The sequence below is a fragment of the Mus musculus genome, chromosome 13 (assembly GCF_000001635.26).
Source record: "Mus musculus strain C57BL/6J chromosome 13, GRCm38.p6 C57BL/6J".
Lineage (NCBI taxonomy): Eukaryota > Metazoa > Chordata > Mammalia > Rodentia > Muridae > Mus > Mus musculus.
In genome coordinates, this window is record NC_000079.6 from 67,863,005 (window position 1) to 67,877,808 (window position 14,804).

The 14,804-nt window shown below is 43.8% G+C and overlaps 1 protein-coding gene across 1 annotated transcript; it reads left to right on the forward strand.

Annotated features, from left to right (window-relative positions):
• Positions 1-321: 321 nt before the first annotated feature.
• BC048507 (cDNA sequence BC048507) lies at positions 322-919 on the forward strand. The gene has a single exon (NM_001001185.3). It carries the CDS (start codon positions 502-504, stop codon positions 769-771), a length of 270 nt encoding a protein of 89 aa, NP_001001185.1. The 5' UTR covers positions 322-501; the 3' UTR covers positions 772-919.
• The last annotated feature ends 13,885 nt before the right edge of the window (positions 920-14,804 follow it).

Below are 14,804 nucleotides of genomic sequence, written 5' to 3' on the forward strand. Positions count from 1 at the left end.
TGAGTTAGAGGCTAGCCTGGTCTACAAAGTGAGTTCCAGGACAGCCAAGGATATACAGAGAAACCCCGTCTCGAAAAACCAAAAAAAAAAAAAAAAAAAAGTTTTGATTTTATTGGAGAGTAGGCCGGTTCATTTAAAATATTTCCCTCAAGCAACAGCAGTGTCTGCTGCTTCCACTGCATTTCCTCACACATGTGAATTTCTGATTCATGAAAAGCCAGGTCTCCAGGGTTCGGCTCCCCACCTCAGAGGGTCAGCGGGTAATTGTGCAGTCACAATGAGGCGGTTTCTTGCTTTTTGTGACAAAATAAACCACCTACCAAATGGCTCCTGAAGGGGTAAAGAAAAGGTAGCAAACGCATACAGTTAAATATTTAGCTAAGAGATGCGCCACGGCTTCGGCTTCAGCAGGGACCGGCTGTCTGCTGCTGCTGCTTGAGCACCGCCAGCATCTTCCCTAGGGGCACGCAGCGGCCGATTGGCCCCTGCTCCGCGGTAACCATGTGCGATCGGAAGGCAGTGATAAAAACTGTAGACATGTCGGAAGAGATGCAGCAGGACTCGGTGAGGTGTGCTATCCAGGCGCTGGAGAAGTACAGCACAGAGAAGGATATTGCGGCCCATATCAAGAAGGAGTTTGACAAGAAGTACAACCCCACCTGGCACTGCATTGTGGGCCGGAACTTCGGTAGTTACGTGACGTACGAAACCAAACACTTCGTCTACTTCTACCTGGGTCAGGTGGCCATTCTTCTCTTCAAATCTGGGTAAAAGCGTGGACTGACTGCATCCTAAATGTCAAATACCAGAGTCCGGATCTTCAGCCTTGTTAAGGGAACGCCTCGTCTGAACCTGTTGTGTTCTGTAGAGGGCCTCATTCTCTGTACAAGTTTGTGGTTATAAAATTAGTGAAACAGCTTACATTTGTATTTATTTTCTAGCCCATACTTCTGTACCCTAGTTTTTTCTCCCTTAGGTCATTCCTTTAAAAATAAATCTGGTGGAGATGCCATAAAAAAAAGAAAAAAAAAAAAAAAAGAAAAATCTTAACACGGTTGCGCATGGGAGGTGGGTGTGGCGGGGGGCGGCGGGGGGGGGGGGAGATTAAGTTCAAGAAAACAGACCAGCCCTGTTTTCCTTCCTTTTATTTATGAGTTTTGACCTTGAATAACAACTGTTGGCCTTGGAGCTATGTTTTCTCTATAAGAAATATGCATTTGTCTTTCAAATCTTTTAGGATGGTTATAAAGAGATTGAATGTAAATCCAGTGTTGTTTGTTGAAGTCTATCATAACACATGCTAATGAGATCACTCATGCCCACCGAGATAGCGTCACTGCCTGTTCAGGCCACAAGATACTTCTTATGACAAGACACTTGAGGTATCTCCATTTCAAAATATTATTAACAGGGCTGGAGAGATGGCTCGGAGCTTAAGAGCACTGGCTGCTCTTCCAGAGGTCCAGAGTTCAATTCCCAGTATCCATATGGTGGCTCAGAGTGGCTCATAAGCATCTATAGTGAGAATTGGTGCCCTCTTCTGGCCTGCTAGCATACATGCAGGAAGAATGCTGACTACACGATAAATAAATAAATAAATAATCTTTAAAAATATTATTGGCAATTTAAAATATCTTCTAGTGTGTCTTTCTTTACCCCTCCCTCCCTCCCTCCCTCCCTCCCTCCCTCCCTCCCTCCCTCCCTCCCTCCCTCACTCCCTCCCTCCCTCCCTCCCTCCCTTTTTAAAGCTGAAAGGGAGAGATTTAATATGGCCACACTGGGAAGAGGAGCAAAGAAAACTGTCTTCCCTAAGTCCATAATTGGGGATCCTAAGGTGAGGATTTCATCAATGGATGAAAGCCCCTGTAACCCTGGGAGCCACTGTCACCTACTGTATTGTCTGAGTGGCATTGTTTCTGTACTGAGAGCTAGAATGGCATCTTTCATATTTATTTCCTGTTTATACCTTGTGCCCGTTATACCTTTACCACAACCAAAGTTTTGTTCTTGTGGATTCATCCATTCTCTGTGGTTTTAATGAGCTCCGTGTTAATGAGGTCTCACAGTCAAAACAACCATGCAAAGCTTTGAACAGAGAGGAGTAATGGAAAATAATTAGGATCTATTTTAGGTCCCTGGTCTGTCAGTGTCAGCAGGAAGAGAGGGAACAGACTCTGTGTAATGAGCAGAGGACATAGCTCAGCAGGGAGCCGTCTTAATGAATTTACCCAAGCTAATCTGGAAAGGCTGGACAAAGAACAAACTTAGACTCCTGTGTGTTTAACCACTGAGCCTGTTTTATTCGAAGCTTGGTTTTCAGGCTTTAGAAACCGTAGTCTGTATGAAGAAAGTATATACACTCAACGTTGGGGCTTTTCAAAAAAAATTATGAGATCATTTGTTTCATAAACTTAGTTTTCCACTTAATCAAAATCTAAATGTTGATGCTACAAATGGAACATTTCAATAAAACAGGGAAGGAATGCTGTAAATGGGTATTTGAGGTGTGTGTGTGTGGGGGGGGTGGCGTAGCAACAGCTTTCTTCTCCTCCCTCTTGATTAAAAAAAAAAAATCCAATGTGGTCAAGTTTACTCACTCTCACGGTTTCCTGGACTTTAGTTATGTAATGTTATAGCTGATAGCCTTAGATTTTTTTTTTTTTTTTTTTTTTGTGGATAGCATGATGTTGGAATGACCAAGTGTGACCTTTACCACAAGTAAGCTTCTATGGGAGAGGATAGTCTATGACATGTCTCCTCCCCAGCTCTGGTAGGGAACTTTGTTATCTCCAATTCTCCATCTCCCAGAGGCCCTAGTTTGCCTTTCAGCTGACAAAACCCAAGTCTGACCACTGATAAACCACAGGGCTTTCAAAGCTTTGTTTCTTCAAATGTGTGTGTTGCTTCGAAGGAAAAAATGGAATTAAGAATCTCAATTCTTTGACAAATCTTTAAAGTTACTTAATATAAATGTGTACTGGTGTCTATACGAAGTAAATAGGCTGCTTACGTTCATGCTCAGCTAAAAGATCAGCAATAAGTACTTATTTCTAAAATAATACCTTACTACTCTTCAAAAATATTTAGTCAATTACTATTTGAAATACTATTTTAAACATAGATTTCCATAATAGAGCCAGTTCTGGAAATGGCTCAGTCGTTTCTCTGGCATGACTAAGCAGTCTTGTGATTGATTACAAGTTGGGGCTTATCCCAAACAAGAGTCTCCTTTTTAAATGTGACAGTTTTATCTCTGTTAAGGATGCTTCTGGGTAGAATCAACCAGAACACTTCAGGGTTGGGACACATATAGGAATCTTTCTTTCACATACAGACAAATCTCAGGGATTTCATTGGGTGAAGAAAATTCTAACCTTCCACGTTGTGTGTTCGTGTCCTGACGGAGACAGCTGTAGAGGTGAAAGAAAATTTCCTGGCCAAATCATAAGCATCATGGACATAGCAGATACATAGCAAATCCCAAGAAAGACTGCGTCCTTCTCAGGCAGCCCTGCAGCGTGTGCTGGGTACCAATTCTTTTCTTGTAAATAAATCATTACTTCTTTGAGCATTTAATACAATGTGTTTTGATCAGGTTCACTTTCTCTCTCCCCCCACCCCCCTGCTCTCTCAGCTGCCCTCCCTCCCCATCCTCCCAACCTTCTGTCTTGATTTTTTTTTCTTTCCAGCTGAATAACAGAAGTCTTGAAACTGCTGCTGAAATCATCCCAGTGAGTGTCTTTGCTATCACAATTTTTTCCTCCCTGTGCATTTGTTCAACTATATTTATTCACATGAAATATTGGATTTGATTTCATAGAAGCATTACTGCTTATGGAGAAGCTCTGGGTGGGGGTGGGGGGAGTCTAGCAGTTTGGAGGCACATACTGCCTGCTGGTGCCTGACTTGAGAAAACCAGACACATGATGTGTAGAATAAAAATGAGAGTAACAGAGACCTTTTGTTTATTAGCTATATGGACTCAGATTATTCCATTTCATTATGTGACAGATCCATAGAGGTTCTTTGGGTCTCCAGTTGTTAACCAAGTTGGGGTGAACCCTGATGGAGTTTTCAAGATGGTTTTGTGTGTCATGCGGTTTGGCTGAGAAGATTCTTGCATGAATGTTGGCACCACAGACATGAAGAAGCTAAGGCAGGGCACTGGTTCCTCGTGGTTTTCACACAGCCTCTACTTTCTTTGGCACTCAGAATTGCCTGGTCTCTGATGATGAAGACATATCCAAAGGTGGGATAATTAGATGTGCGGATATATCACAGTGGGAACTTTAGAGACAAGACTATGCCACGGTAGAGAGTCCCTGAGGGAAACTACTGCACGGTAATATCTAACAAAATCCATGATCGTCTATTGTTTCTATCCAAATAGAACCCTCATAAATTTACATACATGTTTACAGGCAAAAGAGAAAGCAATACTACCTTTTCTTTGTGGAGCTTCCAAACTTCTGTATCTGTAACTGAGAGTGAGACAGATACTCAGTTTGTTGCTGGAATTTTCCAGTGTCTAAGTTAGCTAAACTTTGGTTCATTCCTCTCACTGTTACTTGGAAAGGGCACACATGTTTTCATCCTCAAGTGCAGAGTGCTAACATGGAATTTAGAATGCTGTAACAGCTCTCTGTGGCTGGGAGCAAATTCTCTCTCTCTCCTCTGTCTGTCTCTGATGCTGTCTCTGGTCTCTCTCTCTTTCTCTTTCTCCTTCAAGGCCCCATACTTGCTAGGCAAATACCCTAACATTGCCTTTATTTTTAGTTTGAAATATAATGGTCTTCCTCAGAGGCCTTGGATTTTTTTTCTGTATCCAAGGCAATAGAGTCTTTTATTTTGAACCTCAGTTTCCCTAGTCTTTGGGATTACAGGCCTAATATAGGCCTGGACCACCAGTATGGATTGCAGCTTTCTTTATTAAAGCAGAATAAAACACCCTAGTTGTCACAACATCAGGTTTGGGACCAGGCTGCAGCTCCTAGGTGGCCTCTGAACATTCCGATAATGTTTACTGCAGACAATCTACATACACCCTGCAAAGGGTTGGGTACTACCCACCGGTGGGCACCTAGCTTCCACCAGATGGCGCCAGGAGCAATTTCTGAGTCAGTTTCCCCAGCTCCCTTAGGGCATTCTTGCACCCATCTTCAGACACTAATTAGTCTTAGCTGCAGCCATAGTTACTTTAAAGACAGAATCCTAAACAGAAAAACCCTTGGTTCCTATTTAAAATGTCTACTTCAGACATTCTGGAGTATGGCTGTTGTAATCCACTCCTGTTGTCTTCGTAACTTCACGATGCTTGAAAAATCTCCCATTTGAACATGTTACTAATACAGTATTGAGGGGTCATAGCCATGTATCAGTTAGTTGATCTCATTTGCTGGTTTGTAAAGAAACAGAATTAATGAAACAAGTTTGGGAAATCTCATATTTTTCCAGGTCAGATTTTGGGATGGTAGTTGTTTTGACTGACCCGCTCAGAACCAAATGAGGAAAGCAAATCGCACTGAGCTAGTCACAGGCGAAGGGAGTGCACACAATCCGAATTGAGCTAGTCACAGGTGAAGGGACTGCACACAATCCACACTGAGCTAGTCACAGGCGAAGGGAGTGCACACAATCCGAATTGAGCTAGTCACAGGCGAAGGGACTACACAGACGTTTCTCATTTTGAGGTTGAGGGAAAAGCAAAGCCAAACAGATGTGGTGAATCTTAGCTCTTGACAACCACTCATGGGGTAGCTCAGCTAAGAAGTGAGCATATGGTTCAGGGAGTAAATAAATCAGCTCAGGATAAGCTAGAAATAAGACTTCCTGGCTCAGAGATGCAGAGGGTTCCTACTCCTTGATACCAGGCCAGTCCCTTGAGCTTTGCAACATCTCATCCATGTGGATTTTTCCAACAGACCCATGCCTCTGCCCATGTAGGTCAGCTCTGTGTGGAAGGGAACAGGCTCATCCTTGATGCCTGTCCTAGTCAGGGTTTCTATTCCTGCACAAACATCATGACCAAGAAGCAGTTGCTCAGTCCCACACAACAAACAGGCGAAAGAGCGAGAGCATAACTCCCTTCTTCCAATGTCCTTATGTGGTCTCCAGCAGAAGGAGTAGCCCAGATTAAAGGTGTGTGCCAACCTTTAATCTGAACTCAACCTTGAACTCAGAGATCTCCGTGTCTTCAAGATCTCTATATCAAGATCCAGGTCAGAAACTTCTATCTCCTAGCCTCCAGATTAGGGTCTCTGGTGACCCTTCCAATTCTGGATTGTAGTTCATTCCAAATATAGTCAAGTTGACAACCAGGAATAGCCACGACAACACCACACCACAGGCTGATGCAGCTCGCAGGAGAGTGTGAAGGTTCTGAGCCATCGATCCAGATGTGGTCATATGATTTGCTTCAGTGTAAGATGTTACTGGAAAGAGACCTCTATTACTATCTTTCAAAAAGCTTGGGCTTTAAGTGGAGGGTGGGGTTGGCCACCATGATTATTGGATTTAATTTTTGAATTATTATTATTATTTATTATATATGCCCCTCAATCCCCCAACTACTCCTAGGTCCATGCCCCTTTCTCTCCCTATCCAACTTGGATTCTTGGCTACTCTTTCAGCTGTATCTTAGCTCTCACAGTTATAACAAAGTACCACAGGCTGGGTGTATTAAACAATAAACATTCATTTCTCACAGTTCTAGAAATGAGAACCCCCTTTTATCATTTGTCTGTCAGTGTTGGGGACTAAACCCAGGGCTCTTTACATGCTCTACCACTGAGTAGCACCCCAGATTTAGAGACAGGGATCCAGGGTATGACTGACGCCAACTTTAAAGCCAGAGTACATCATGAAGAAAGATCCATACAGGAGACATTGGCCCATATGCAGACCCAAACTCAGGATGAGCCAAGAGGAGAATCCTGAGGTCTCTGTCTTCTCTAAACAAGATGCCTGGAAGCAGCCATAGTAGGGATGCCTCTCAGTACAAGGCAGTCATGGGTGATGACAAATGTCAAAAGGTAGTGTCCATCCATTCAGAAAAGGGTCTTTTTGACTACTCAGCACATTGAGCATGTTGGGTTCCACAAGGAGTATGCATTTCAGCCACCAAATTCAGCCCAGCTATGCAAAAGAACACGGTCTAGGGGCTCCCTCAAATTTGAAGGAGGCGCTAGCCTGCTGTGGCAGGAGAGGTGTAAGTCCTCAGCTGCCTCGTCTCTCTCAGCCCTAGGAGAGAGAGGGCGTCTACCGTGCTCTCGTGCTTATCTCCTCAAGCCCAGGCAGTGGATGCTTCTCTTGGGTTCCAGTGGGGAACACAGCTCCGTGCCCCCAGAGGTTAGTTACAGTGGCAGTCGCAGGGTGTCTGGAGGACCGTCCTTGTGGATACCATCTGGGTGTTTATGGAAATGCCCACTTAGTCTCTATGAATTCAACCAGACCCTGCATCTATCTATAAGATCCTCAAATGAGTCATTCCGACTAAGGTGTGGTACTCACTGGAGGAACTGGGAGGATGAAATAGCACAGCCCTCGGTGTTTTCCACCTGGCCTCTTGAATTGGAATGGAGCTGGGAGAGTGAAAGACCCCCGAAGGGAGACCCTCACTCAGACACTTAAGTCCGGGACAGCCGCGTACCCAAGAAGACACTGAGACCATACATAAAATGTAGAAGGTAAGATTTAATAAAGCAGCGACATGAAAGCACAAAGACCAGAGCTCTGGGGTCGAAACTCATACACCTTTGCACAGGGTAGAGGAGTCTCGACGACGACTCAAATTTTTCACAAGCTTTTAAAGGAAAAAACCACAAACTGGGAGGGGGAATGGGGAGGGAATAGGGGAAGTTTAACAACCACAAGTTTACTCAACCAAAGAGTCATATCCTGTGTTTGGCAATACATCTGGCCTGTTGAAACATTCTGTGGTTGTTCCAGAAAATGTTTTTCTCAAGTATGTTTTCCAGATGGGAGGGGGTGGGCTCCGAGGTGAAAAGTTCATGTTCTCACAAGAAGCCAGTAATTTTCTATTCTTCAAGAGGAGCGCCCTAGTGTTTTTGTACACTCTGGTCTCATGGAGTTCCCTATGTTTTGGAGTTTAAAGAAGTGGACCTAGATGTGTGTGAGTAGCAGGAGAGAAGGCACAACTGAGGCCATCCAGCTGGGATCTAAGTCTAGACCCACCCCAGATGCACGGACTCCAGCTTTGGAGAAGCTACTAGGGTTAGCACAGTGGAGGAAGCTTCAGTCTGACATCTACTGCCTCATTGGCTTTCTATTGTAACATGGCCAGAATAGTCACCTTACAGGGAGACTGCAGCCTCCAAAGCCATAGAGAAAACTGGTCTTGACAGATAGCCACGCCTGGCACCACCTGGGACTCCTGGGTCTGAGTATGTGTTTCCTTTGGGAAAGGATGACTGTGCAATGGCCCAAATTGTGCACACAGAAGTCCCCTTCCCTGGTTAGAACAATGGCTGAGATCTCATGTGTAAAGCAATGAGAGTCATCTGTTTCCCCAGAGCAGAGAGCTTTCCCCAGCTCTTCACCTCATCCCACACAAGGCAGTTTGAAACGCTCATCCTACATATCTCAGAAAAAAAAAATCCAAATTCTTTGTGCACAAATTGCCATCTGCACAGTCTCAGGTCAAGGGAAGGAATATTGGCTTGAGTATATCACCAAACTCCCAGCATACAGTCTGGACTGTCATTGCTCTGTACCACTGCCTCTTGAAGCCACTACAGTTGCTACCAGACCTAAAGTCAGAGGAGTGATTTGTTTCCACAGAGTCCACTGCTGTTATTCTTAGTTATGGCAGAAAGAATAAGTTGTGTGTAACAAGAAGTGTATCCAGAATAATGAGCTAAGATGGAAATAAGTCGATCCAACTTAGCATTTAAGAGCTAAGTGGTATGTTAGAATGGTGGGTCACATCTCAACAGCACACTAGGCCAAGACAGTTACACGTGGAAGAGGTTTTATTGGGAGGGAAAGACAAGGTGGCAGCAGAAAGAGAAGAGAAGAGAGAGAGAGAGAGAAAGAGAGAGAGAGAGAGGGGGGGGGAGAGAGAGAGGTGTTCTCCTTATTTATGTGGAAAATGACATAATGCAGGTAAAGGTAGGAGGTGCACCAAGTGGATTCTGGGAGTATCCTGCAGGTTGCACTATTGCCTATATGATGGTTTGGGAGGTTGTGATGCCAACACCAAGTGTCTTGTTCTTTGTGCCTGGGTCTGAAAATCAAATTCTTTCCGAAATGCACAGTGAGGTGTTGCTGCCACCAATGTTTTAAAATGGAAACTCCGTGGTTGTGAGCGTTGTTCTATGCAGCTTCTCTCAAGCACGTTTTTTGACATAAACAAACTCACAGCACAAAGTTTGACTTTCTGGCAATTGCCTTGTGGAATTTACATTATCTTTAATTCTATCCATTCAGCTCTGCATTGCCCGTCAGCTGGTTCCTGAGCCCACTGAATCATTGGAAATCAATTGCATGTGAACTTTTTAAAACCTAGGATATCTCTGAGTTGTCTCTACTAAATTAGCCTCCTCTGCATGTTCTCAGGACCTCCTATTCTTAGAACAGGTGAATTATTGAATGCACACTGTTGACCGAAGTTCACATTAGGTAGAATGACCTACAAAGTTCCCATAGTTCACATTAGGTAGAATGAACTACAAACCACCATCAGCCCTGCCCTACAGCTGATGCACGTTCAAGGGCTGGAACAAAGCCGGGCGTGGTGGCACACGCCTTTAATCCCAGCACTTGGGAGGCAGAGGCAGGCAGATTTCTGAGTTCAAGGCCAGCCTGGTCTACAGAGTGAGTTCCAGGACAGCCAGGACTACACAGAGAAACCCTGTCTCAAAAAAACAAAACAAAACAAAACAAAACAAAACAAAACGGGCTGGAAGAAGCTTGCTTTCAGCAATCCTAACTCAATTCTCCACAGACTTCCTAGGTCTTCCTGTAGAAAGACCTCGATGGGATATCAACACTGAAGGAGAATTCAGCCTCTGTTGTGTTTTCTACCCCACCATCCCCAAGAAACTAGACTGCTTGTGATTTGCTTATGTTGATTTTAGAAACTGACACAGAGGCAAGAGATCTGCCTCTTGGTGGGAATCCAATCAGTGGAGCTCCAAGGATTGTTGTCATAGAGCAAAGCGGGAATGCAGGTGAGTGGATCCCATGTGCTGAGGGAACGCATGCTCGAGGGGGGAGGGGCTTCATCTCACCAGGCGCAGGAATGCTTCATCCTTCTGTGTTAGGGGTGCGGCTCCAGCTCTTCCCTGGTCAGGATCCCAACATTTTAATGAAGTGAAGTTTGGTTTCCATAACTGGTGCTCCATTGGACAGGTCTTGGGACAGTACCTCTGGAAAACAATTGTACTGCACGTTGCAGAAACAGCTTTGCCTTTGGGCTCATGGCCTGAGGATACAGATGTGGACAGGATCCATGTCTAGGTCTCGTTTTCTCAAGCTGGAAAACTCTTCATAGCTGTGTTTACCTCCGTGTTTGAGGCTTTTGAGATAGGATCTCATTGTATAGTCTCAGCTAACCTTGTAATCCTCCTATCTCAGCTTGCAGAACGGTGGGATTGCAAGCCTGCAATACTATGCCCAGTTCTGTACATTATGGTAACCACTTGCCTGAATCCTACTTCTTCAAGCTGCCTTTCTGCTGAGGAGGCTAGGGGATGAGTTTTGTAGAAATTTCATTTGTTAACAGCATTGAGGCTCATATAGTCTCTGAGAAATGAGAAGCAGAAATATCTTTTGTTTAGTGCATTTGAGTTGTAGTTATAGAGTTGATGATAGTTCATCCTAGGCAGCCTCTGAGAGTGTACAGAAAAGATTGCATGCTCAAGACAAGTGTTAATTAATTTATCCAATCATACACATGTCTGGATTTTGGGCCTTCAACATTGTGCTCAGAGCCAGGAGTGAAAAGAGGAGGGTCACAGCCATTATCTGGGGGAATCTCTGCATGTGTATCAAACTAGGGCTTGAGGACATCCAGCCAGGGCTGTATGCATGACACTGGCTCATTGTGTAAAATATACTCTGTGTCAGAGGGATTGAGTCCACTGGGGATGGGGGCAGGGGTGGTGGTGGTGGTGGTGGGAAGGCCAGACAGGGAAAGCAGAAAGTGTTATGATCTATCAAGTAGAGCTTAGCTGAAATGTTACTTCTTATCTGGCAAGCATTTGGACACATCTGTTGAGTTTTTGTTGTTGTTTTGTTTTTTTCTCGAGACAGGGTTTCTCTGTATAGCCCTGGCTGTCCTGGAACTCACTCTGTAGACCAGGCTGGCCTCGAACTCAGAAATCCGCCTGCCTCTGCCTCCCAAGCACTGGGATTAAAGGCGTGCGCCACCACGCCCGGCTAGTCTTTTACTGTCTTTACTCCCTCAGCTCCCCTCCCCATGTCCTGAATAAACTCTATTCTATATTATAGCATGTGTGGCTGGTCCCTCAGGGGGAAGGAATGCCTCAGCTTGGGCCTGCAGAGCCACCCCCTTCACCCACACCATACTGCTCCTCTACAAAAATGTCTCTTCTTCTTTTTTATAAAAGAGCTATCTTTTCTGTAACATGGGGAAAGATAGATACCGTCGCCGCCCCCCCCCCCCAATCCATGGAAAGACGCTAATCTGGGTGATATGGAACAGAAGGAGTACCTAGCATGGAGTAAGACTGTTTCACCTATTTAATTAAATCCTTTACTTTTATTATGAGGAGATGAGATCCCTGATGGTGAAATCATGGTGACTTTGAGCTACCAGTTCTGGTGACCCTCAGTGTGCTCAGTGTGACCCTCAGATTCGAGGCTGATAGAGATGGGTGGATGGGATGCCTGTACAGAAAGAGACTGAGCAAAATGCTTTGGATAAAGTACCAGAGACATGTTTCAGTACACAGTTATATGTGCTACAGGTAGAATTTAATAGAACTCCATCATGGATCTCCAACCACTGCAACTGCAATCCTATATTCCTTATTTCAGTGAACTGAGATTATACTTAAATTCCCGTTAAAGAACATCCCAGTACAACTGTCACCCAGAAAAAGGAAGAAAGAAAGAAAGAAAGAAAGAAAGGAAGGAAGGAAGAAAGAAAGAAAGAAAGAAAGAAAGAGAAAAAGAGAAGAGAAAAGAAAAGGAAAGGAAAGGGAAGAAAAGAAAAGAAAAAAAGAAAAGAAAAGAAGAGAAGAGAAAAGAAAAGAAGAGAAAAGAAAAAAAGAAAAGAAAAGAAAAGAACCTGGAAAGATGGATCAGCAGTTAAAACATTTTCTGTTCCTACAGACGACCTGGGTTTGGTTCTCAGTACCCACATGGCAGCTAACAATCTTCTGTAGACCCATATCTAGAGGATCTCATGCCCTCTTCTGTCATCCAGGGCCACTCCTGTATCTGATGCACAGCCATACATGTAGGCAGACACTCATACACATAAAACTAAACAAATCTTAAAAATAGAAGAGTATCATTACAATGCTTATATAACTATACATAGCAATAACATAAACACAGAGATATCTATGTTATAATGTCTTGAATAGTTTTCTTCCACTTGTGTTAACAATTTCTTCTCATTTTGAAATGATACATAAAATTATAAAGTTAAATACATTTTGATCCACACTTTATAAATCCCTTTTAAATTATTTGATATTGTCCTAATGAAATGCACTAGAAAACTGTAAGTAGGATTTCAAACAATTAAAATAGCAAGCAGGCAAAGAAAAATCAAGGACATTCTACATTGAGTTACATAGTGTGTGGGCCACTTCTAGAGATTTGGAAAGAAGTTAACATTGAGCCAGGACAGGGATATAGGCTCAGACAGGAATTTGACCTTGCCTAGGACCAGGAAATAGGCTCAAGATCTTGACCATCTTGATAAATCCCTGAATACCGAGGAACTTTGTTTAATGCCTTGTCTGTGCCTTGACTATTTTTGTTTGCTGCCTTGTTTGTTACTTGACCTAGCACTGACCATATTCTTTGTACGTACCTAGAAGGATATAAAAGCAGACTGGAAAAAAATAAACCCACTTCAGCCTCAGCACTGGCGGGAGCCATGTTATAATGTTGTCTAATTGTCTTTTTCTTTTCAATCCTTGCTCCCTCCCTTGAGACCCTGTTGACTGACTGAGCTAGTCAATAGTTGAACCCTGAGCTTGGAGTTAGATGTCCTGGGAAACATCTTAGAAACATACCGTTCTCAAATCTTGGTAAAGTCTAAGCAGAGGGAACCTATACACTAGACACTTTCCAGTTCACTCACTCAAGCTGAAAGACCCCCGAAGGGAGACCCTTACTCAGACACTCAAGTCCCGGGACAGCCGCGGACCCAAGAAGACACTGAGACCATATATAAAATGTAGAAGGTAAGATTTAATAAAGCAGCGACGACATGAAAGCACAAAGACAACCAGAGCTCTGGGGTCGAAACTCATACACCTAGTGGCACCTAGTGGTGTAGAGGAGAATCGACCCTTAGCCAGAGCTTTTCACAGGCTTATATAGGAAAACTCAAGGGGGGAGAGCTGGGCAGGAAAAGTACAAGTTTACATCACTAGGGAGTTCTGCCAAGGGACAAGGGGTTCTGCCAAAGGATTCTACGTAACTAAGGAGTCATGTCCTATCAAGGAATCTACGTAACTAAGGAGTCATGTCCTATCATTTGGCAATGTACCCGGTTCATTTTGAGGTTGTTCCAGGAGGCCTTTATCTCAAAAATGTTTTCTAGATGGGAGGGGGTGGGCTCCGAGGTAAAAAGTTCATGTTCTCACAAGAGGCCAGTAATTTTTATTCTTCAAAGCCAATGCTGGTCCTGGGTTCAGCCTGGATGTGGAGGCAGGCAAGGGTCAATGCTGACTAGGCGGAATTTTGACAGAATGGCTTACCGATGTTATTTTAATGATTCCATTTTGAATAGTAATCTTTGCTTACCTTCTCTGACTTCTCATTGCCCCCGTCTTCTTTCTCTGCTTCTCAGAGGGAAGACTGACCCTCCTGGAAAGTACAGCATTTACCCCACACCCCCCTGGTCCTGGCCACTTTCTTTCTCTGAGGGAGGATGACAGAAGACTGTTTCTCTACTTGCCTGCCTGTTTTTTTTTTTTTTCAGCTTCACAGACTCAGATTCATAAGCTCTTTGTCCTTCGTACAGATTCTGAAAATCAGCCCTAGACAATCTAGGCTTGGACAGAGGATTTTTAAACGTTTTGAAGATTCCACTTGCTAGGTAGGGAGGTGCGCATCTTAAATTCAGACGAAATTTTAAAAATTGCCTGTGTTTAGTGCACATTTACAGATTGTTTTCCGAGACTACATTGCTAGGACATTTTGGAAAGTCCCAGTTGCAGATTATGGATTTTTTTTTCTGATTCCAGAATCAGGCAAACGAGAAAAATTATTCCATAAAAGGCCAATGAGCTCATAAGTCTTTCTTCAGTAGAAACTAGACACAGTGAGGGATGGAATCAGTGCCTGCAGGAATCTGTCTTCCAGTAGTCAACACACATGCAAGGTGTCTTAGAACTGTTCTATCATTGTCATGACCAAGGAGATATATAGACGAAAACACTTAATTGGGAGCTTGCTAATAGTTTCAGGGGACTAGTTAGTCCATGATCATTAAGGCAGGGAGTGACAGGCAGGTAGGTGTAATGCTGGAACAGTAGCCGAGAGCTTGCTTGCATCTTGATCCACAGACAGCAGGCAGAGTGAACAAGTGATCTTGTTGAGGGCCTTTGAAACTTTAATGCCCAACACTAGTGACA